Genomic DNA, 24,844 nt, shown 5'->3' on the forward strand with positions numbered 1-24,844 from the left:
ATGCAAGATTTTGACAAAATGCACCAGAATTCACGTCATCTAGTTTAACATTTGCTATCTGGTTATCCTACACAATCCCCAAGCAGAGCTGTACATACCAAATGTTCATGTACATACCAAGGTGCTCATTTCGACTCAAATTGGTAATGAGATCTACCTGTATGATGTCATTTTTAATATTGGCATGATAGTTATCAGAATTTATTTTTGATTTTCATTTGAGATGGTTAAGTTACTCATTCACACTATTAATTGTTTTCTATCAACCCTTTAGTTTTTGATGCCTTGTTAAAAGAAAATCTTATGGAGACAATAACATGGTGCACAGAAACAGTATGGCAGCAGAAGTGCAAATACAGTAACTTGCTGGGTATAACAGAGGATTTGAAATGTAGTAGTTACCATCAGGATTAAATTGGAGCTCTTAGAGATGGTGGTTTATATTTTGAATGAATCATGATTCTTCTGAAAGTCTTAGTGGAGGTCTTGTGTTTGCTTTTAATGGTATGGCAAATTTATTTGCAGTTTAGTATGCTGAAATACAGCTGAAAAAAATCCAGTTGCTCATCATTGCAGAAGTTCAATGTATTTCATACTGCAAACATGCCAAATTCTGTGATATGAAGCAGTTTCCTCTCACTTTACACTACTAGCAAAAACAAAGGGATTGCCCATTCAGGAAGGCATTTTCTGATCATGTGGAGACAGCACAATTTATTTCCTGTCCAGTTCTTTCACTAGCAGTGCAAAAAACATATTACTAATATACTACTTACTAATGGTATTATGCAAAAGCATACTACCAAATGTATTATGGAAGCAGGTAGTCTGCTACTGCATCATTCTGAAAAATACCTAAAGTGCCGTGATTTGATTAAACAAGCTTCAGCCAAAAGGATCTTCAAGATCCTGTAATGTACTGGTGGCAGACTTGGCCTGTGGAGTTAGTAACAGGAGCAGAGAAACAAACATGACTTTTGTGTTTTCTTTACATGGTTGTGCTCTGTGGAGTGCTCTGTGGATTTTAAATGCATTCCAGATTTGTCCCCATAAACTACTGTAAAAGATCTTAAGTTAATAGTTCACAGATCTCTACCTCTGACTTTTGACAGTGGGTATGCTATATTGGATTTTTCAGCTGTTCAAAATTAATCTGACACACGCAGTCATGGCATTGAGCCTACAAAAGCCACTCTGTCTACAAGTTCAGATACATGATTTATCTATGATAATACTTGGATAAGTTAATGTTTTTGTATGTATGCATTTAGTCTTATTCTTCCACCGTAAGTCTGTTGTCATTCAAGTGGTCTCATTAAGTGAAATGGGACTTCTTTTAAGTTCTTGCAAAACTTTTAAGTACAGTTTCAGTAGGAACTAAAACTGCAGTCCTAGATAATAGCTGAAAGTCACAATTGTTAGATGAAGTATGAAAAAAAAATCAGCAGCTCCTGAAAAGGCATAAATGCTTCAAAGCCTCAGCATTTTAACATTCCTCACACCTAGTTACATTTCCTTTCTCATTTTCTGCTAACAGGGTTCATGTTGGATTAAATCTAAACCTAAGCATGATAAAGCTTTTCATCTTCTGAACAGAGCATTTTAAAGAAATTCCATCAGATTCAATAAAATTCTATTAACTGCTATTTCCTTAGTTGTCACTCATACTTTCTTTCTTTTGACATAGTCTTCCTCAACCTTGAAGCACAGGATGTTAAAATTATTATTTTTTATTTATTAGAAACAAGAAAAAGAAAGAAGCAAATAAAAATGACATGAAGACATTTTAATATGTTGGTCCAACAAATTATTTTGTTTGTGTTGTTACTGCTTAGCATTCTTAACCTAATGATTTTTATTTTATTGTGTATGTGTCAGTGTTGATTTTGAAGTCTCTGCTTAGATATTATTTTTGACTTAGGAAAGTGCTTCAATTTCTAAGAAATAACATTCTTCCTGTTTTATCTTAACAAAGTATTTGTGTATAAATCTTTGCTTGCACACGCATTTTTATTTGGAGGCATTCCAAGAAACTTCCTACAGGAGTAAAATTGTGATTTTGTGTTTAAATACTTTTTTTTTTAATAAATTAGGTTGAGTTTGAAGATGGTTCTCAAATAGTAATGAAGAGAGAAGAGATCTATACACTAGATGAAGAGCTTCCTAAAAGAGTAAAAGCACGTTTTGTAAGTATTCTCTAACTCTATGGTATTTGTATGTTCAAAATGCAGTTAATACTGTCCTTAGCTTTATTATTGACTTTCACTTTAAATAGTGCAATAATTTTTTGAAACGTGACTGGCTAAATTGGCACAAGAGTTAGTGCAAGTACACATTTGCCAGTGTGAATGGTTAGCTTTTCTTCCAGTGTAGGCAAATATTGTTGTCAGACATAAAATCTTTGTCTCCAAAAAAGTTCATCTTGGTAGAACATCTGTCAGATATATAATATATCAAGTTTTAAAAATGATAAATATTGTGTTCTTTCAGAATGTGTATGCTTTCTAAAAACTTTACGTGTTCTTAGAGCTTTTTGATTGTTAAAGCATTGAATTTAATAAAAATTCAATTAACTTGTCCTAAGAAACAGATCACCTGATCAAAAATCATAAATGTCACTGTGACTTAAATAAATGTGACTTATTAGCATTTCACTGCTCTTCAGTTTTAAACCAAAGCTTCACTATGTTTTTTCAGTTTCTTTCAGTTCCAAACAACATTTACCTAGTCATTTATGTATATGGCACTCAGGAAGGAGTTGAGGTTCATAAAAAACATAAGCTTGAAAAAGGAGAGTTTTGTCATACAGCTACTGGAGGATACAGATTGCTGCTACTACCCGTCTTTCTTATAATGATAAATTTTTGTGTAGTCTTATTCATTGCTACTTCTATACTAAAAAGCACCATGTCCTTTTCAAGGCCATGATCTATTTCAGTGCTCTTTGTTCAAAATCATGCATTGCATGATGTTACCTATCTTAAGTAAAACTATAACATAAAGATGTAAAAATCTTATCACAGTTGAGAACAAACAGTAATTCACGGTCGTGAATAATAATAATAATAATAGTAATAATAATAATAATAATAAACCTCTTATTTGAAGAATCCTGCTTTGAAATCTGATTTGTGACGTTGACAGCCAATATGGCTTCAGTAAGGGCAGATCGTACCTGACAAATCTGGTGGCCCTCTACAACGGGGTTACAGCATTGATGGATGGGGGAGAGCAACTGACATCGCCTACCTGGACTTGTGCGAAGCATTTGACACAGTCCTGCATGACATCCTTGTCTCTAAATTGGAGAGACATGGATTTGACAGATGGACCACTTGGTGGGTAAGGAATTGTCTGGATGGTTGCGCTCAAAGAGTTGCAGTCACTGGCTCAGCATCCAAGTAGGGATCAGTAATGGTGGTGTTCCTCAGGGGTCAGTACTGGGACCAGCGCTGTTTAACATCTTTGTTGGTGACATGGACAATGGAATCGAGTGCACCCTCAGCACATGTGCCAATGACACCAAGCTGTGTGGTGAGGTTGACACGCTGGAGGGAAGGGATGCCATCCAGAAGGACCTGAACAGGCCTGAGAGGTGGGCCTGTGCAAACCTCATGAGGTTCAATAGGGCCAAGTGCAAGGTTCTGCACTTTAGTCAGGAAAATCCCAACCACAGATACAGGCTGGGCAGAAAATGGGTCAAGACTAGATGTGAAGAAAAGGACCTGGGGGTGTTGATTGAGGAGAAGCTCAACATGAGCCAGCCATGTGTACTTGCAGCGTAGAAAGTCAGTGGTATGCTGGGCTGCATCAAAAGCAGTGTGGCCAGCAGGGTAAGGGAGATGATTGTCCCCCTCTGTCCTGCTCTCATTAGACCCCACCTGGTGTCCCCCCACCTGTTTTCATCTGTGGAGCCCCCAGCACAAGAAGGACATCCTAGGACATGTCCTGAGGAGGGTCACAGGGATGCTTAAAGGACTGGAACACCTCTTTTATGAAGACAGGTTGAAGGAGTTGTTAGTTTGGAGAAGAGAAGGCTCCAGAGACCTTGTAGTGGCCTTCCAGTACCTAAAGGGGGGACCTATAGGAAAGCTGGAGAGGGACTTTTTGTCAGGGAGTGTGGTGATAGGACAAGGAGTAATGGTTTCAAAATAAAAAAGGGTAGATTTAGATTAGATATTCAGAATAAATTCTTTATGGAGCAGGTGGTGAGGCACTGGAATAGATTGCCCAGAGAAGCTGTGGATGCCCCATCCATGGAGGTGTTCAAGGCCAGGCTGAACGGGGCTTTGGGCAGCCTGATCAAGTGGGAGGTGTTCCTGCCCATGGCAGGGGGTTGGAACTAGGTGGTCCTTAAGGTCCCTTCTAACCCAAACCATTCTGTGACTGTATGAAAGGGAGAGCAGCACACAGTGCATTTTTCATTCCTTCAGGGAAGTGGGGTCATACACAATTCCTGCTCACCCGTTACGTGACATTACTTAGCTGATTCTTGAGAGGTGTGTGGCGTGGTGGGACAATAAAGTGTAGAGTTGATTCTTCGTGCATCAGCTGAGTTTAGTGGACTAACACAGCATTGCATATAAAGTTGGCTGAGTGAATTAGACTTTCCTTTTCTATGCTTCTTGCGATATACACCTGTCATTAGTGTCTGCTTTTAGCCAGTTCTCAACACCAACCCCCTACATGGATGCTATGTATTTCAGAAGGTAGGGATGTATCAGAGACAAGGAATGAAAGCCAGGGATAAATGAAAGAGAGAAATCTGTGACTGTCAGCCTGCTAAGGGAGTGTCCACTAGCAGGATACCCTTCTTTCACTGAAGCAAGAGAATAAGAGTAGGACTGCTCTTTCCAATGGGAGGTGCAGTGATCAAATACTCCCGACTAAGTGATGCGGCTTAGCCCCAGCAGGCAGCTCAGCACCACACAGCTGCATGCTCACCCGTCCCAGGTGGGATGGGGGAGAGAATTGGAAAGGTAAAAGGGAGAGAACTCCTGGGCTGAGATAAAGACAGATCTCTAGGTAAAGCAAAAGCCACTTGCACAAGCAAAGCAAAAGAAGGAAATCATTCTGTAGGCAGATATTCAGTCACTGCCAGGAAAGCAGGGCTCATCAGCTGTCCTGGCTGTATCCCCTCCCAAGTTCTTGTGCACCTCCAGCATCCTCACAGACAGGGCAGCATAAGAAGCAGACCTGAAAGACCTTCATTCTGTGTAAGCACTGCTCTGCAATAGCAGTGTATTATCACCACTGTTTTCATCAAAAATCTAAAACACAGCATTGTGTGAGCCTCTGCGATGAAAATTAACTTTGTTCCAGCCAAAACCATGACACTAAGACACTTTTTTCTGTCCATTTATTTGTAATAAGTGCACACATCTTTAAGTGTTCTAATCATCTAACATTAAGATAGATGTCTTGGAAATTGTTAAATGAACCATCTGGCTATATTCAATGTGTTTTTTTCATTATACACAGAAAGCATTTCATTACCATTTTTTGTTTTAGAGACTATTCATAAAAAGCTTTTATAATTAACTGCATGTTCTGTAGAATGTAAACTGTTGCATTTCAATAAGAATATCAATGCAGACATAGCTGGGGTTATGCTATTCTTCTCAAAATGTCATTTTTATAGTTCAATATTTTATTTTTGCATTTGACACCATTAAATTTATATGGAAGTTAAGTATAAGACTGTACTCAGACCTTTGAATGAATTAATGTCTGGTTTTAGTCTACAGCCTCTGTCATGAGATTTGAAGACACGTTTTATGGAGCAGATATTATCCTGGGAGAGAAGAAGAGACAAAGAGTACTGAGCTCCCGTTTTAGGAATGAATATGTGGATGATCCAGGATACCGCACCTTCTTAAAAAGCTCTTTCCAGAAGCACTGCCAGAAGGGATTATAAAGAAATAACAAAGAGCCAAAGACAGACAAACACACACACAGAATGTTAGACTGGTTACAGCTGACTAAAAATCATACAATGTTAGTTGCAGTTGGTTTTGGTTTAATTAAACACTTGGTTTTACAGTGAACCAGTCCATACATGAGACTGGTAAGTTGCAGTACTTGAGTTACAATTTCTCCAGTTAATGCATTAAAGATTTTGTAGCATTTTGCATTATGAAACTAAGAGGGAAAACCAAGTGAGAGAAGTGAGAGGAAATGGCATTAAACAGTGATATGCTGAAGAAAATTTTCAGTCCTGCTTGCCTTGAAGTTAGTGATAAAATTCCATTTGAATTACTGGAGAAGATTCGTATCCAAAAAAGGAGACATTTTAGTAACAAGAGACAATCTCAGTGGCTTTTTTTTTTTTTTTTTTTTTCTGCAGGTGGGAAAGGATGTTAAGTTTAATAATGGCAGTTTTTATAAAACATTTTTAAAGCAAATACAAATGTGTACAGGATTAAGACAAATGAAAGCTGTACTTACTTTGTACAGTGCTTTTACATTTTTATGTCACTACTGCTTTCAGTAGGGTTTGATGTGGACTCAGCTGTTGACTTAAATATTTTTGGCTTTTAAGAAAGGTATCTTCAGCACAGCAATGGTGTTTTGTATATTTAAAGAGAGATTTTTGCAGTTATTTTTAAACACATTTTTCATAAGATCTATTAAAAAATATCTATTTGTAAAATAAAATTTTCTTTCATTATGTGTGTGAAATACTAGAGTTTAAATATATATACTTAACAGACTAGTTTTGAATGAATATAATATGGTCTTCCTTTTAAAATAATATTCTATCAATGTAATAATGTTTTAAATAAGTATAAAAATAAAAAATCCTTTTACTTCCATCATTTTGTCTGTTGATGTGATTATCAATTCTAGTATACTGTGGGATACTGTCATATCATATGGTACTATGGTACGATATCCTATGGGAATCAAGAAGCTTCACTATCTGAATTATGCATGTAGTTTTCTGAACACAACACACACATCTTATTATCAAAATAGTAGTTTGATAAACATTGTATTTTAATTTCTTGTCGTTATATTTCCATTCATTCTTTGGGATATTGACCTTTTTGGAAGTTTCACAGAAAGCAGCAAGTCAGAATGCATTTCCAGTCTATTTATCTGAAACACTTGGCTATGTGAAACCAGAAGAGAGCTTTATCAAAATGACATCATCTATTTCTTGTAAATTGGCCCATCAGCAGGATTTCTGCCTGCCTGCTACAGGAAAAAAACCCTCTCTCAAAATGCAATTTAAATCTGAGCATTGCTGTTTCTTGGGTTCTCCTTGCAGAAAGAAAAAATAACCAAACCTAAGGAAACCAAACCAACCACCACACAAAAACAGAACAAAAACAAAAAGACAAACCTGAATATATAGACCCAAAGAATTTTTCAGGATAAACCCAGTCTTTTATATGCTAAGTCATACAAATCTTTGTCTCACTGCCTTTGAGTGATTATTCTTATGTTTTTGAGTGGACAGTGAATTTTTTTCATCTGCTATGTAACACCTCAATTGACAACTTAATTTTTCTGTGTTATGTTAGCTCTTTTTTCTTTTTCTTTTTTTTTTTTTTTTTTTTTTTTTGTACAATGCAATCACTTGGAAATTCCTTCAGCCTAAGAAATTGCTTAGCTGTGACAATTGCAATGCATTTTGTATTGACAACAATTTCTCTAGAGGTGGTGGGTTTCAGTGAGTGTTGTCTGGCATATTTCAGAATATCAGAGGTTGTTCTAGAGTTGAAAAGTAAAATATACTGGTACAGTAGCAAAATGCAAGATTGCTGCTGCCTTCAGAATCTAATTACAACTGATAACAAATAAAGTATTATACATTATGTTTTTAATATAATAGAAACATCTCGATTAGCTTATTGATGTTGTTTTGTAATATTCTCCTAGGCTAAGAGTGATTTTATGATCCACTGTAAAGATTCAAAAAAAAAAAACAAACACAAAAACCCAACCTCAAAACACAACCCATTATGAATTGCTTGAGTACATATAAATATATTTGTAATTAAGTAAAGGGGCTATGGGGTACTACAGAGACTACAAGTCAAAAGTGTGTTCTTTGACTGTATCCTATGACCGGTTATTCATGATTGAATAAATCATCCCGTCTCCATGCAATGGATCTCGTATCTTTCTCTTCAAGTTCCTTGAGATCTGCTGATTAAAGGCCTGAAAAAATATCTTAAAATACTAAAAAAAAAAAGAAAAGAAAAGAAAAAAAAAAGTTTGCTTGTTCTGCTTCTGCCTTTCCGTATTTTTTTATTTATTTATTTATTTATTTTTTATTTTTGTAATTCTGGAAGGCTTCTGAATAATTTCTAAATGGCATAAGGTGCCTGTCCTTATGTCTTTACTTTCCCACTCTGGGAAAAGTAAATCTGAAATGTAATTGCCTTGGTTTTAAATAAGTAGATAATTTTCTCAATTTGAAGAGAAAATAACAGAGTGATTCCCTACAAAGCACTAAATTTCCATATTTTATAGATATGGGCAAACTGACTTTTGACAATTAAAATAATTGTCGAAGTAATTGTCAAGTAATATCATTTTAGGAGGTTGGGATAAAAAGTAGCTGTGTCAAAACTATTTTTTTATTTGGCAAATAAAATTAATTTGCCTTGTACCTTGTAATAACAATCCTTTGCTCTAAGTAGTAAGGAATATTAAACTTAACAAAGGGATTATAAAAGGAATTCCATTCTATTTTTTAAGCCACTGAGCTTTCCCGGTTGAGGACCTCTGGATTTGTTCTTGAAATATGGAATTTGGGGCAAAATTCTGACACTAACTGCCAAAATGCTGGCATCAATTCTCCTGTCTTGTCTCCTCACCAATGAAACAGAGATAATGATACTAATTTTATGAGGTGTTGGGAGGCTTTGTTTGTTATGTGCCAGATGCAGAGCACCGTGTAAATGAAAAGCATAGCTACTACTATTGCAGTTTCATGACTCCTGTCTCAAGACCTGATATCACTTGCAAAACTATATTTACTAAACAACTGGCCTAAAAAGAGCTTTCTTAACCCCTTACAACTCCTGAAATTTCATGTGTTTTTCAGTCCCATATCAGCATTTATATGGACTTTTCCAGTATGTGAGAAGGCACAAAGGTGCAGTAGGTGTTAGTATGCCATGCTCTGGGAAACAGAGAGCTTACCACTGTGTGACTCAGGTAGGTGCAGGCAGGTAGAACAAAACTGGGTCCTTTGTTGTCAATGTAGCCAATTCTGAATAGCCTGGTTCTCACTCCAATAAAATCTTCCCTTGCTATTTTTGTCCTCATTTTAGGTCCATAAATATCTTTTCTGATGAAAAAGCACCAGTCCAGTCAGCATTCATCACCATTCACTTACAGAGCTCTGTGTTGTCCAGCAGGAGAAGTGTTACCTTCCAAGACAGGCTAACTGAATTGTGGTGGTTTTCCTAGGATAAAAAGAAACTGAATATAGGAACCACTCTCTATTGCCTTATTCCTAAATAACAAAGTGTTGGTTTTTGCTTGTTTGTTTGTTTGTTTGCTTCATATTCAGAAATTCTGAAGGCGATGTGTGTGTATGACACACGTTTGACAGGCCAGAGTACATTACATTTTTTTATTTTTCACTATGTTCACATTCATCTCAAAAATATTAAGAATCTGAAGAACTGCAGGCTTGTGAAACAGAATATTTTAGCACTATGACTATGATTTCCACAGCTATAGCTAAGGTTTGATAAAATCACATTATTAGAATTAGATAAAAATTAGATTACTTCTCTTGAATCCTATTTACTCTTGTATTGCTATAGCAAAGCAATTTTGTTGGTGCTTAATAGGAGCTATACAATGTATTGTGTTGTGCTACGGTGCTTAAAAAAAATCAATTAAAAGGAGAAGTAGATAAATTCCTGCAAAATATTTTGCTTTGAAGCTTGTTTACACTTTCCAGCTGTGATGTAAGTGAACAGCAAATTTTTGTAGAATATAATACGATACCCTGATACTTCAAATATAACAGGATAAAAGCTGTCCCTATTTACGCAGATCCATCCTTTCTGATTTTGTGAGATGTTCTCCAGCACATAAGGCATAATAGAAAAGATTACTAATAAGCTAAATACTGCTTGAATGATCTCATGGCTAAATAATGAATGGTTTTATTTGCTACCTGTTCTGCTTGATTTAGCCATCTTTCTTTAGTAGCACAATCACAAATGTTAGTTTTGATAATAGATGATGGCAAACTGATAATTTCATTTGGAGTTACCGTAACTCTACTCCATCAATCCGTAAATGGTATTTTTGTAATTGTAAGTCTGTAAGAGGTATTTTTGTTTCCTGTTAAACAACTGAAAAATTTCATGCCAGTGTCCAGTAGTGTATTAGCAGGAGGGAAAGCTTGTGTATGATGCACAAGAGGAATCTTTCCTACGCACATGCACAAAAGGCACATCCATCTTTTTAAAAAATAACAGAACCATTTGATAAATTTTATCACACACCTTTGAACTTCAAAAGCCACCTCTGAGGCATCTAGTCTTGAATTCCAAATACCTTAGGTAGGAGTTTTCTCTGACATACCTAGCAAAAATAAAATGAGTGATGGTATGGTAGGACATAAAGGTTTTAATGGAGTTCATCTGAGCTGTTGTATATACTGCCTACTTTGTTATGGGTTCACAGTTACTACCAGACCAAGCTGTCCCGCAGCCATGCTGCTGAAATGTTATTCTCAACAATTTAATGCATTTCCTATATCTAGATTTGTAGGCAGATCTGGTAGCTGCCAAAACTTTCTTCTGTAAGAGCCTATTTTCAGTTACTAATAACTTTGGCAAGGTCAGTATCTTGCAGTTGAAATTTTTGCGTGTCAGTTTGTGCCTAAAAAAAAACAGTCAGGGAGGTCTACTGTGAGCAATTCAGTCATTTGGAAGAAGGGGATCAGAAAAAATAAAAATCTTGCTCTTTCTCTCTTTAAGTTTCCCAGCTATTCATTTGAGTATTTTCATGGTTCCCTCAAACAGTGGAACAGGGACTTACAGGTGGGTGGGGGAAAGGATGATTCCCATCAGGTATCAGAAATAGGGTTGTTACCATTTCTACAAATGTGCTGCCATTTGACTGATTGATAAATTGACTGCTCTATGGGATAGGATTTAGGTGAGAGAGCCTGTCCCATCTGTTGTGTGTGTCCCACCCCAGTGTCTTTCCACAGCAAGTCAGGACCCTGTGTACCTATTGCCACCACCATCAGCTCAGCACTGACCTTGACAGGGTTGCAGAGTGAGAGGGACTTTTCTTGTCTGATCTAGCTACTTAAATAGTGATAGAGACAGGCTCTCCATTGTTCTCACTGCCCTGCTAATGTTGCTGTTGTAGTACAGAAAAGCAGGAGAAAAATAAATCTGCCCTCAGTACAGAAGAGTAAAGAATTGAAGGCAGATAGGGAGAATTTGTGGAGCTGGAAGGGGAAGAAACAGAGGGACCAGATTCCGAAAAAGAGATTTGGTCACAATCTTCTGCAGAACCCAGGATGCCTGAGGCTCAAATTTCTTCTGGTATAAGCAAATGGCTGTGAAATGTACCAGCAAATTACTGGCTGGATGCCTATAGGAATAGCTGTTCCTGATGCCAATTACTGCATCAACTCAGGGAACAGTCATCTTTATTCTCCCAAGGATCTGATCCTGCACAGAGTGAAGGGCAGTAACGAGTGATGAGTTTTTAAATACATATATTTATATATGTATATATATATATGTATACGCACACACATATATTTCCAGTTGGTCATCAGAAAACAAACAAACAAACAACACCCCCTCCCCCACTTGTGTATGCATTTAAATTTCAATGCTAGAGTTAAGGTTGCAAAATGAGGTATACAGCAAATGCCAGAATTTTCCCAGGAGAAGGAACATCATGTTTGAAGCTTCCTTATCTGTTTCTTACAGATCTAGTTACTAGAGCAGCTGTGGGGAAGAATCACCATAATGACTCCCTGGGATGCACAGGAGTTAAAGCAAGAAAGAATGGAGACAAGGAACTGCATTCCCAAAGGGTATTTCTTGACACAGTAGTAACAGTTGATGGCAATGTCATGCTGCATTATTGAGGAGAAAAGGCTCAAGGAACAATGTAATGGAACAGAATTATCTTTGAAAAGTTTTCTTGTCTAAAAGTAGTCCAATGCAATCCACATGCCTCTCCCTTTCTCTGTATGCATGTGCAGTGGACATGAGTAAAAAAAAAAGCTGTTAACTCAGTCCAGCCCTGATACAGCAACCTCGGGTGACTTGTATGGCGCTGTTGTTTCCCTCAGAGTCCTATTAAGTGAGTTAAGTCAGGAACAAGATTATTTATTTTTAAGCTGGAAAGAAGATGGTGCAGGAAACAAGGTTGTGGAACTTTTTTATTTGTTTGGTGGCTTTTTGCCTTTTTTTTTTTTTTTTCTTCCCAATTGGCCCTGATTGTTAGGAGGAAAGAAGGAAGTTTTAAAGGCACAGGAGCAGGCTGTCCCTGTGTGCTGTAAGATGAGCTGGCAAGGAAGAAGACCAGTGGGGCTGAACAGGGAACTTTTGCTGTGTATACAAGAGAAAAAGAGAGTTTATGTCTGGTAGAAGAAGGGGCAGACAACTTGGGGAGAGCACAAGGAAGTTGCCAGCATATGCAGAGAAAAATTCAGGAAAGTCAAAGCCCAGTACGAGCTCAGCCTGGCCACTATGGGTAAGGATAAAAAATCTTTTTATAAATATGTTAATGTTAAGAGGAGGGCCAAGGAAAATCTCCATCCTTCACTGGATGCAGGGGGAACATGACTACTGAGGATAAGGAGAAGGCTGAGGTTCTTAATGCCTTCTTTGCATCTGTCTTTACTAGCCAGACCACTGTGGTACCCACTTGGGGAACTCAGCCTCCTGACCTGGAAGTCTGGGATGGGGAGCAGAAGAAACCCCCACAGTTCAGGTGTAAACAGTTAGAGATCTGCTGCTCCACCTGGACTGTCACAAGTCCATGGGGCCAGATGGGATCCATCCAAGGGTGCTAAAGGTGGATTCAATTGCTGGGCTGCTTTCCATCATCTGTCAGCAGTCATGGTCATCTGGAGAGGTCCCGGATGACAGGAGACTTGCTAATGTGATGCCCATCTCTAAGAAGGGTCGTAAGGAGGACCTGAGGAAATACAGGTCTGTCAGCCTGACCTCGGTGTCAGGAAAGGTGATGGAACAGGTCATCTTGAATGCCATCACACAATGTACAACTGGAACAATGGGGAAGATCTGGCCCCATCAGCATGGGTTTATAAAAGGCAAGTCCTGCCTGACCAACCTCATCTCCTATGACCAGGTGACACACCTGGTGGATGAGGGAAATGTTAGTCTACCTCGACTTCAGCAAGGCCTTTGACACAGTCTCCCACAGTATTCTCCATGGAGAAGCTAGCAGCCCATGGCTTGGACAGGTACACTCTGCTGGGTTAAAAACTGGCTGGATGCCCAGGCACAGAGGGTGGTGGTGAATGGAGTGAAATCCAGCTGGTGACCAGTCACCAGTGGTGTTCCCCAGGGGTCAGTTCTGGGACCCATCCTCTTTAATATCTTTATTGATGATTTGGATGGGGGAATTGAGTGTACCCTCAGTGAGTCTGCAGAAGACACCAAGTTGGGGAGGAAGTGTTGATCTGCTGGAGGGTAGGAAGGCCCTGCAGAGGGATCTGGCCAGGTTGGATTGATGGGCAGAGGCCAATAGGATGAGGTTCAACATAGCCAAGTGACAGAACCAGCGCTTTGTCCACAACCCCATGAAGCGCTACAGGCTTGGGGCAGAGCAGCTGAAAAGCTCTGCAGAGGAAAAGGATCTGGGGGTATTGGTAGATGCTCACCTGAACATGAGTCAGCAGTGTGCCCAGGTGGCCAGGAAGGCCAGTATCATCCTGGTTTGTATCAGGAATAGTGTAGCCAGCAGGATCAGGGAGGTGATCGTGTCCCTGTACTCACCTCTGGTGAGGCTGCGCCTTGAGTGCTGTGTTCAGCTTTGTGCCCTTCAGTACAAGAAAGACATTGAGGCCCTGGAGCATGTCCAGAGAAGAACTACAAAGCTGGTGAAGGGCCTGGAACACAAGTCCAATGGGGAGTGGCTGAGGGCATTGGGGTTGTTTAGTCTGGAGAAGAGGAAGCTCAAGGCAGACCTTATTGCTCTCTACAACTACCTGAAAGGAAGTTGTGGAGAGCTGGGTTCACAGGTAACTAGTGATAGGACTAGAGTGAATGGCCTCAAGTTGCAGAAGGGGAGGTTCAGGTTGGAAATTAGGAGACATTTGTTCTCAGAAAGAGTAGTCAGGCATTGGAATGGGTTGCCAAGGGAGGCGATGGAGTCACCATCCGTGGGGGTGTTCAAGGAAAGGTTGGCAATGGTGCTTAGGGATACACTTTAGTGGGTGACATTGGTGGTAGGGGGATGGTTGGACCAGATGATCCTGGAGGTCTTTTCCAACCTTAATGATTCTATGATTCTGAGGAATAGCAGTAAGAGATTTCTGTCCTGAATGCTTCTTTGTCATTTCAGGTATTAAGTTGTCTCGAAATGGCCAGATCCATTTTATTATCTGTTCACCTTTGTAGCTCTCACACCAAACTCTCTCACTTTCTCATTCTTTTTTCTTTTTTTCTTTTTTTTTTTTTTTTTTTCAAAAGGCAGAGGAAAGAGAACTATTTTTTTTCTACCCATTGCAAGCATGGAAGCAGAAAAAAAGGAGAATTTTCTGTCTTCCTTTGACAATTGCTAAGCTGCAAAGGGGACCAGCTCAGTGTCTCTAGTTCTATATGTGACTTTAGCATGCATAAAGCACCTCATCTAGTGTGTTTTAGCTTAGTACATTTACCTGACTGAGGTGCATGTGCTGCCAGGGAGTCGTTTGTCCTGCTAAGTTGTTTGTCCAAGCAGTTATTTATTCACATGCCATAGGCTTCAGGTCCTCTGCATGACTGAAGCATCCTTATCAATGACATCTGAAGTGCCAGTTCCACTGAAATCAATTGAAAGTTATGCCTTTATCATAAATTTCATTTTTTAATATATGAATTTAATATCAATATCTGCACTTGCAAAACCTAGAAGAGTAATACATTTTACTTTTAATGAAACAGAAAATAATATAAACCAGAAACAAGTAAATGACTAATACGCACTAAAAAGCAATGTATTTGGATTCACTGATTTGTTGAAGTAACAAGAAGAAACAGAATTGTAGAATAACTAAGCTTTTTTAAGGATATTATTTATGCACGAAATGTCTGCTTCAATGAAGAGAAGGCCAAAAATCTGACTTGGGAATGGAAAGGGGTGAATAAGAGAAATTAGATTTTCATGGAAATTATTAGTGGGACTCTAGCAGTTGCATGAGATGCATAGTTTTATTTTGACAAAACATCCCAGTCCCTTCAAGGAAAGGGTAAGAGTTCAGTATCAAGTGGGAATGACATGCCTCCCCTCTAGTTCCTGGTCTATCATGTACTGCAGAGAACAATAAAATGGCTCTTTCCTACAACTTCAGTGGTGATTAGAACTATTTGATAGGATGTGTTTGTTACTGAGAATGCATGTTCCTAAGTGGGAGAGGATTTGGATTCTGAAAGCTAATGATACCTGAAATAAAGCTAGAAATGAATATCAGTGTTTATACATGGCCAGGCACAAACTCTCACAGGTGAGACATGAGCTAGGGATCTAAGCAGTCAGTTTGGGAATTCAAGAGCCCAGTTCCCAGGGAGACGTTACTTTTACCCAGTGTGTTTTCCCTATGAATGTGTGCCATTTCTGGAGTTCAAGATGGACAGACTAGGAGCAGTGCCAAACAGCTGATGTGGTCTGTTGCTAGCATGCCCTACTGTTATCTGGAAGATGCCTTGTCACTCTTGTGTCTCCATGCTCCCTCTGTGGGGTTTTATTTACCTGTCTGCTTAAAACCTGGCTGACAGGCTGAGTATGTTCTGCTTCACTTGTTCATATGCAATGTCTGTGTGGTAAGTGAACAGGGAGCAGTGCTGTCCCAGCTCAAGAAATGGATGTTGGCTGTACTGCATATTTCAATACTGCCAAATAAAGACATAGCTACAGGTAACAGTGGTAAGTACTGCCTTAAGCTAAAAGTAAAGAACATGACTTTTGTGATATTTTCACTTATATCATTGTCATCCACAGCTGAAACATGGTAGCATGGCCCAGGACATTGTGGCAAGAGTTCACAACTTTGACACCACTTTCCAGTGTGATTTTGGGTAAGTCACCAGAAATCCTCTTTTTTCTCTTGTCACAGAGGTTAGTGAATGTGACTTCACATAAGCAAGTTCAGTAAATATACCTTAAAAAAAGAAGAACTGACAGATGGTGGGTTGTCACACAAGAAGTGACATGAATAAAACTCTTCAATAGCTCCTGATTATCAATGGAAATGCAGGCTGATGCTACATGAGACAGTTGCTGTAACTAAAGGTAAACCTTTGCAGAAAGAAATCCTAGCTATAGGATACCATTCGGACAGTGATATAATTAATACCACATCCTTAGAGAATGACCAGGATGAAGACACATTAGTACAGAAAGAAATTCTTTCCCAGCCATTTTGAAATACTAGGCAAAAAGTGATTTAAGCCCTCCAAGGCCTTTGTACCTAAAAGAAGATGGATACTTGAGTACAACACCCTATTATTTTGGAATGATCAAAGACCCTGGGTCCCTGTAAAACTCTCCTGCTATCTGACTGTACTTCCACAGCTGGGGATACTAACAGGTGCTGTAGGTGTGTGCGTAGAGTGCAATCTCTGCCTGTAAATACATGATTGGTGTGCATCACTCTCAAGTTTCAATGTTTTTTCAGCAGCACTTCCACAGAACTCTGCAACTATGTAGGTATATTATGAAAAATAAATAGAAAGCACTATTGTAAAAACTCTAGTTTTAAAATGCCTATCAAATTAACTTCTGGAATTTATGTCAATTTATAGTGTTTTGAAAGAACATCAGATGAGAAATCCCAGGATGCTAATCACCTGCCACCAGAATTATTAATTTCATTATGTGTCTTAAAAGGAAGGATCCAGTAGCTGCTGAGGGAGTCCCTGGAGGAAAACAGTACTTCTATGTCAGCACATGACAGTGATAGATTAAAAAAAACAAAACAAAACAAAGCAAAATCTTAGAGACAAACTACTCTTTTCTGCTCTTTTCCCAGTGAAAAGGAGATTGCAGAATCACAAAATGGTTTGGGTTGGAAGAGACCTTAAAGATCACCAGTTCCAACCCCTCTGCCATGGGCAGGGATACCTCCCACCAGACCAGGTTGCTCAAAGCCCCATCCAACCTGGCCTTGAACACCTCCAGGAATGGGGCATTGGCAACCGCTCTGGGCAACCTATTCCAGTGTTCCAGTGAGCGAAGAATTCTTCACCCTCTGAGTGAATAATTTCTTCTGAATATCTCATCTAGATCTACCCTCTTTTAGCTTAAAACCATTCCCCCTTCTCCTGTTATTATCAGATTGATCAGAGTCCGTAGAGTGCTACCAGCTTTCTCAGATGCAAGATGGGGGCCCAACAACCTTCCTAAACACTGCTTAACGCTAACATGATACCTGGCTTTATGAAAGCTGCAAGTTTTGGCCCAACAAAAATTACAACAATACAGCAATTATAGCTTAGTTCTGCTATAAGAACACTCTCTGGCATCCCCTTACTGTTGTCAGGGCATGTAATCCATTTTCTCTAGTGAATTATGTGGTATTCCCTATGGCAGAAACACTGCTTTGCATTTTGCTACATTTCTTTTTATCTGGATTTTGTGTTTTATGCTTTGCATATAGCCCTCAGCCAATATAATTTCCTTACTAGAATCTCTCCCTTTCTGTCTGGTGCTCCCTTCCCCAGTTGTGTTTAACATGTGATGGGCCAGATAGTATGGATGACTGAAAGCAGTATCTTCTGTACAGCTCTGTCCCTCATAACATTCTTCTGGACAAATTGTCCACCTATGAGATGAACAGGCTCATTCTATGATGGGTGATGAAATGGCTCAACAGTACAGCTCTAATGGTTGTCGTGAATGGAGCTACATCTGACTGGTGATTTTCCACCAGCAGTGTTCCTCAGGGCTCAATTCTAGAGCCAGTCCTGTTCAACATTTTTATCAATGATCTGGATGCAGGAGTTGAACACTTCCTTAGCAAGTTTGCTGGTGATATTAAACTGGGAGCTGCTGTTGACTCTCTGCAGGGATGAGAGGCTTTGAAGAGGAAGCTACTTATGATACCTTGAAGAGTTGTATGATCCTCAATAGCATGAAGTTCAACAATACAATGCCAGGTTCAGCACCTGGGATGGAGTTATGCCAGACACAGGTACAGACTGGGAGATGAGTGTCTGGACAGCAGCTTGGCAGAAAAGAATCTGGGTGTGCTGGTCAACAGCAGGCCCGACACAGTGAGCCCTGGCAGCCAAGAGGGAAAACTGCATTTTGGGGTGCATTAAACACAACATAGGCAGCTGGTCAAAAGATGTGATTCTCCTATTGTATTTAACACTGGTGTGTCTAGTTTCTGGCATGATTTTCTCTTGCCTTGTTGCAGAGGAATTTTTTAGGTGTGCATTTAATGCACATTTTTGTGTTTATTTTTTTTTTTACTTGGAATCTTTTATAATTCATTGAGGTGTAGTTCTGCAGTTAAAGTTCTGTACAAATATCTTAGGAATCCTTGCTAAATTAGTACAAACTACATTAAAATCCTGCTAGTTCTATTTCTAACCTTTCTGTGGCAGTATATGGCTAAAAAGTCATTCTCAAGTGCATTAGAACTAACTGCTTGGTTATTTTTGTATTAAAATTTGTTTCTGAAAGATTTTGTTTATATTCTATGTATAATTAATAAATCATTTTTCTTTATGGATTTTTCCAGCTTGTTATGAATTTATCTCCAGAAAGAGCATGTGTTTCCCTGTTACTTTGTAATGTATCTTCATAAAATTAAACTTACCAAATTCATTTCCACACATCCATCTAAGGACCCCATTCTAGAAAATATTTTTATTAAGAAAAGAGTGACAGAAAAAAGCCCAAATTATGTTGCTTGTTGACTTAGAGCAGCATAGAGTTTAGAACTGCAGCCTTGGAATGTAAAACATATTTCTAAGCGTGTATTTTCAGGTCAACCTCAGACTTTAGTAACTCATCAGTAGTGCAGTCTTTGAACTGGAAGTCTTTTAGCAGTTTCCCCAGAGAGCTAATGAAAAGCTAAGAAGGTATTTCATTTGATAATAATTATGTCATTAGCATTTTCCTTGGAGATAAAAAATAATGCCAAGCTAGAAATGGTCACTTTTGTAGAAATAGAGCAGTAATTTAACCACAATTTCTAATTTTTACTTTGTCTCCATATGTGAAATGCAGTAAATTACTATAAGATGTTTGATCTGTGACTGTAGTTGAAGTTTTAATCAGACATATTCTGTAATGAAACATTCTCCAACAGGAACCTGCATACTTTTTCTTACACTCTGATATGGTAAGGCAATTAAGTACTGCCTTTTTGTTTGTTTGTTTTGTTGTTTTGATTATTTTGTTTGTTCATTTTTAATTTCTGCAGCTGGCTGCTGCAGAAATTAAGAAAACTATCAATAAATACGTTTTAATGGATTTCTGAAAACAAGACATTTCCTTTCTCTGAAGCTCTAAAAGCAGTTCAAGTTGGAAGGCAGAAGGTGAGTTTACAGCATAGCACAGGTTGTACCCAAGTGTACAACCTTGAAGAAATAAAATAATACATAGATCAGAAAAAAGAACTAAAGCGTTCAGAATGAGTGTTCATTGGACTTACCTAGAATTTATGGACTCATACAAACCTCTGCTCTGCAGCAAAATTAGTCCTGATTATCTGCTTTTGAGGCTAAGTAAAATAAGGGAATGTATGTAATTCCTAGGCCTGTCCATTCTAATAATGTTTTTATGGGGCAGAATGCTGTATTTCAATTACATAAAGACAAGTAATTTTATCTTAAATGACTGAAAATGTACAATCTAGGAAAGGAAGGATAAGACATTAATTCTGAATGGTTCTCTCATTTTAGACTAGCTGATAAATGCAATCCTCAACTTTTTAGTCACATAAATATAGTCTAAAAATTTATAAATGAGAAAATGAGAGTAGTCTCAATAATTAAGCCCTCTATTTAAAAGAAACACTCAAAGAGTTGTCAAGTGCCAGACAGATCAAGTTACATCTAAATCTAGTTTTGAGTGAAAATTCATTCCTGTTTTATTTTTCTAAACACAACAGATGATTTGAACAATTTTTTGCTTTCAATGAAAAGTTTACAATACCTTTAATTAAAATAGAATGAAATATCCCATTAAAATTATTACAAGTAAAAGTTAAACCTGCTACCTTGGCAACAGGCTTTAGGTTTAAGTCCTGGTGGCTGGTAGCGATGGTGAACTGGAAGATGCCGTCTCTCCAGTGCCCTGTTATCACTCTGTTCTCTTTCTTCTGATTTGATTGTTGTTAGCTGCTGACTTGAACAAGATATCCCCTTAATCTTACTAGGATTTAATCAGATTGGATGTTTTCTTCAATTAAGTAGAAAGATTCATAGCCTTATTTGAACGCTTTTTAGGGAAGGGAAGGGAACGGAAGAAAAGAGAAGGGAAGGGAAAGAAAGGAGAGGAGAGGAGAGTTGAGGAGAGGAGAGGAGACTTGAGGAGACCCGAGGAGAGGAGAGGGGAGGGGACGGGAGGGGCAGACTGCATGGACATCAGTTCAGCAGTCTTGGTTTAGCTGCTGGTTCATGTGCTGGTAACCATAACGACGTGAAGGTTTGCAAAATGCAGAATAAGGTCCTAAATAGAGGTCACCAGGGGAGGAGAGGATTTTTGGAGAAATCAACACAGGTTACCAAGACAAGCTGATAATTAATGGCCCTGCAGAAATGCATAATTTTAGTCCTTGTTTTTCTGTGCTGATTTTGGGGCATCTCTGATAAGAAGGGAGAAGTGCTGCAACAGGTAATCAGAGGACATTGTGAAATCTGCATTACTGAAGGTCTAAAAAAGCAGCCTAAAATAATACCTGGCATCCATAGTTCAGGGATGGCAAGACTTATTCTGAGGGAGGAGGTGTGCTTCTTCAATCCGCAATTTTGTGATGTAAAAAAGATGAGTTCTTCAATGCCCTGAAACTGAAAGAGCTAAGGTTAGGTAATATAAAAGAAGCTTTTGTTTGTTTGTTCTTTTTGTTTGTTTGTTTGTTTGTTTTTGTTTTGGTCAGTCAATGGGTATATTCACTATAATAGCATTAATGGCATATTTACCAGAAAATTCTTATTTTTAGAAATACAAATACTTCCATTTTGTCAACAAATGAAGCCTGTTTATGAGCAGACTAATTAAGACTATTCAATCTTTTCTCTGTAAAAGCACATTGTTCTACTAAAGAAGATGCCAGTATCTTAATTCTTTATGAAGAAAACGATTTTGTCAGAGGAAAATAGTCAGGAAAGATTATTTGATTATTATATTTGATTATTTGAAGTTTCAGATTAATTTAATTGAGCTCTGATGAACAAAATTAGTTGTCCTAGTCTACTTATGACCTCATTTGAATGGTTTAGTAAATTAATACAATAGAAATTGTGGTTGACTTGATCTTTCTGCAGCCTGAGTCTCGGTTGTTTCTGTCTGTCTCTTTCCTACTGCCCATGTAAAACACAGGCAGTGACCGCACAGAATGAGCACTGGAGCTGCTCTTTAATGCTGTTTACTGAAGCAGTTTCACTGCAGGACAAATTCCAAAGTTAGTAAAATGAAAGTCTGAAGAAAGTAGACAGTTATTGGAGACAGGCTGGAGAAGCAAAACCAGTGTTAGTGATTGTATAATGCTGAATGTGTTTTAACACTGCAAATGAAAGCAGTGGTGATCTGATTTGTTTGATACTTTGAGAAGTTAATTTCCAAAACACTGGTTATGAAATAAATGTATGACCCCAGAGAGTAGTCCTGGTAATCTCTGTGTGGAGTATCTTTCTGGCTTAGTTTTCAGATTATATAGATTTCCCAGCTTAATTGTATCAGTGGTACAATTCCTTAAGGAGAGAGGCCTGACCCCATATAATAAAAACAGGTGTTTGAAATATTAATATATTTTTGATGTCAGATGATTTGCTAGCTTTCAAGAGTTGCCTTCTCATGATTTAATTACAACCACCTAAGAAATGAAAAACAACCACTCTCCAATCCCACCAGCCCCCACTTCAGCCTGAAAGTCTTAGAAATACATAGGAGAGCTATCTAGAGGAGAATGCAAAGGGGAAAATGCTTTTAACTCTGCTGTAAGTCTCCCGTTCTTTGACTCTATTTCTATTTCTGCACATTGTGCACCCTCTATGTCTTTTTCCTTATTTATCAGATCCTTTTTCTAACCATCCTCCAACAAGAGCAGAGCTATGCAGCTGTGTGTCCTGTCTCAGACTGTTTTGATCTTTGATTTGCTGGCAACCAGAGAGCTTTGCTCCATTGTTGCACGCACAGTGAGAGCACTTCATTAACCCTCCTTACTGATTCATTGGAGGGATGCACTAGACCTGAGGCTGTATGAGAACAGCCAGAAAGTTTTCCAATTTAAATCTTGAGAAAGTTGGATATCTGAAAGTTGGATACATGGAGACCGGAAAAGCTTGACAGAAAATTCCTAAAAGTACACTGACTGTCAGAAGATAAGGAGAATGAAGTAATGCTGTTTTGCTGCTTATACAGCATCACAGGACTTGCTTGGGAGAAGTAATAATGAAAATTTTCAGTTAAGTAATGGCTGTATCTTTTGTTCACATCTGAAAGGCAGGTCATTAGCTCATGAGTTTCTTGTCTTTCGCAGCTGAATTTCCTGGTGCACATATAACCTCTAGCTGTGTTGGGTTGTTTATTTTAGATGGAAGCACCTAAGTCTTTTTCCTGTGATGCCACTTGCTTGCTATAAGGAGTATAACACTGTTCTCTGCTCTCTCAGGCAGACCTTACTCTCATGGGTATTTCTTATTGTTGCTTTTGTTGCTGCAGCTAATGTCCTCCCTGTAAATTTTATGTCTTTTTATTTTACTTTATTTGAACAGAAGGGTCTGTCTGTTCTTTGTCAGTCACAGTAAGGTGATTTTCACACACACATAGAGTACAGGATTTTGCAGAATACTGGAAGATATGTCTAGTCAAACACAGGTAACCCCACAGGTTTCAGGTATTGTTGGCCATGTTTTGACATTGCAATAGGTCAACACCTAAAATCTTAAGAGTTACATACATATGTGTTTTGTAGATTATTTGAATTTTACTTCATTAGATTTACTTATCAGTATGGGCAAAGAAACAAAAAGGATAAAGAAGCCTCATTTGCTCTTTAATATACTGTAAACTCATCAACAGAAGAATATGAAAAAAATATGAAGAACATGCAAAGTCAGCATTAATACAGTAAACACACAAACAAAAAATATTCGTTCCATATAGAAATATGGATTTCCTTTTAACCCTGGTATATCTGCACATGCCTTCCATGCCTTCCCTTAGCAGCAGCATCTCACTCTCCCAAAAGATATTACAATGCCATGGTCTGTGCACTGCTTGCTATACTTTTAAACAAGTTATATGAAGGATTAAAAAAAAAAAAAAAAAAAAAAAGAAGCGTGCAGTAACAGTGAGTTCTCCGTCTTTCAGATAGTTACATTAATAGCTCTACTCCCTTGGAGCTGGCCAGTGAACCAATATTTTTGTTTCCTTTTTGTGTATCTGATTTTATATGACTACACTTTGCTTCCCATGCTATTTCTTATTGTAGATGAAGCCATGGACTACCATGTATTGGCTTAGGGCAGGGAGGCCATTTGGTTTTTACCTTATACATGAAATGTGAATGGGGAAGATTAAGCAAATCAGCTGGGATTCCTCAGCCTGGCTGGACAGCGATGCAAACAAAAGAGAATGCACTTTTCTTTGTTCTGTGTCTGTGCTCATTGACATGACACAGAATCACAGAATTTTAGGGATTGGAAGGGACCTTGAAAGATCATCTAGCCCAGATAGGATGCAACATGGAGGCCAGGATGTTTAGAAGAAGCAGCTAATATGATGGAAGCCATCCAGAGGCTATCAAATATACCCCCAAAAGTGGAAAAGATCATGACTGCTTTGTGGTTAGAGTTACAATCGTTCAGTCAAAGATTATCTAGTCCAACTGCCTGACCACTTTAGGGACAAGAAAAGCTAAAGCATATTAATGAAGGCACTGTCCAAAGTGTCTTGACTGCTGATGGTTATGGAGTATCAACCTCTCTAGGAAGCCTGCTCCAGTGTTTGATCACATTTATAGTCAATAAATTTTTCTTGATGCCTTGCCTGAACCTCTCGTGGCCCAGCTTTATAATGTTCCCATGCATCCTGTCATCAGTGATCAGGGAGCAGAGTCTGGCACCTCCCTTTCCACCTCCCCTCCTCAGAAACCTGTAGAAATAAATGAGGTGGCCTGTCAGCCTCCTATTCTCTAGACTAGACAATCTAAATGTCCTCTCAGCCCTTTTACTGGCTTTGTTGCTCTCTGCACGCATTCAAGTAACCTATTACCTTTTTTATATTGTGGAGCCCAGAACTACGCACAATATTCAAGGTGAGGCTGCACCAACAATAAATATAGTGACAGAAACACCTCTTTTGTCTGGCTGGCTGTGCTGTGCTTAATGCACCCCAAAATGCAGCTTGCCCTCTGTTGTTATTTAACCTTGGCAGGCAGCTCAGCACTACACAGCCACTCAGTCACTCTGCCCATGTGGGACTGGGG

At 38.5% G+C, this 24,844-nt stretch overlaps 1 protein-coding gene across 4 annotated transcripts in view; it reads left to right on the top strand.

Annotated features, from left to right (window-relative positions):
• Window positions 1-6,818, top strand: part of KDM4C (lysine demethylase 4C) — a 268,004-nt gene extending 261,186 nt beyond the window's left edge. For all 4 annotated transcript variants that reach the window (XM_068666441.1, XM_068666442.1, XM_068666443.1 and 1 more), the window contains 2 exons: window positions 2,094-2,186; window positions 5,741-6,818. In XM_068666441.1, coding sequence (XP_068522542.1) covers window positions 2,094-2,186; window positions 5,741-5,917 — 270 coding nt within the window. In that variant the 3' untranslated portion in view covers window positions 5,918-6,818. The remainder of the gene's footprint in view (window positions 1-2,093; window positions 2,187-5,740) is intronic.
• The last annotated feature ends 18,026 nt before the right edge of the window (window positions 6,819-24,844 follow it).

Source organism: Anas acuta, chromosome Z, assembly GCF_963932015.1.
Source record: "Anas acuta chromosome Z, bAnaAcu1.1, whole genome shotgun sequence".
Taxonomy (NCBI): domain Eukaryota; kingdom Metazoa; phylum Chordata; class Aves; order Anseriformes; family Anatidae; genus Anas; species Anas acuta.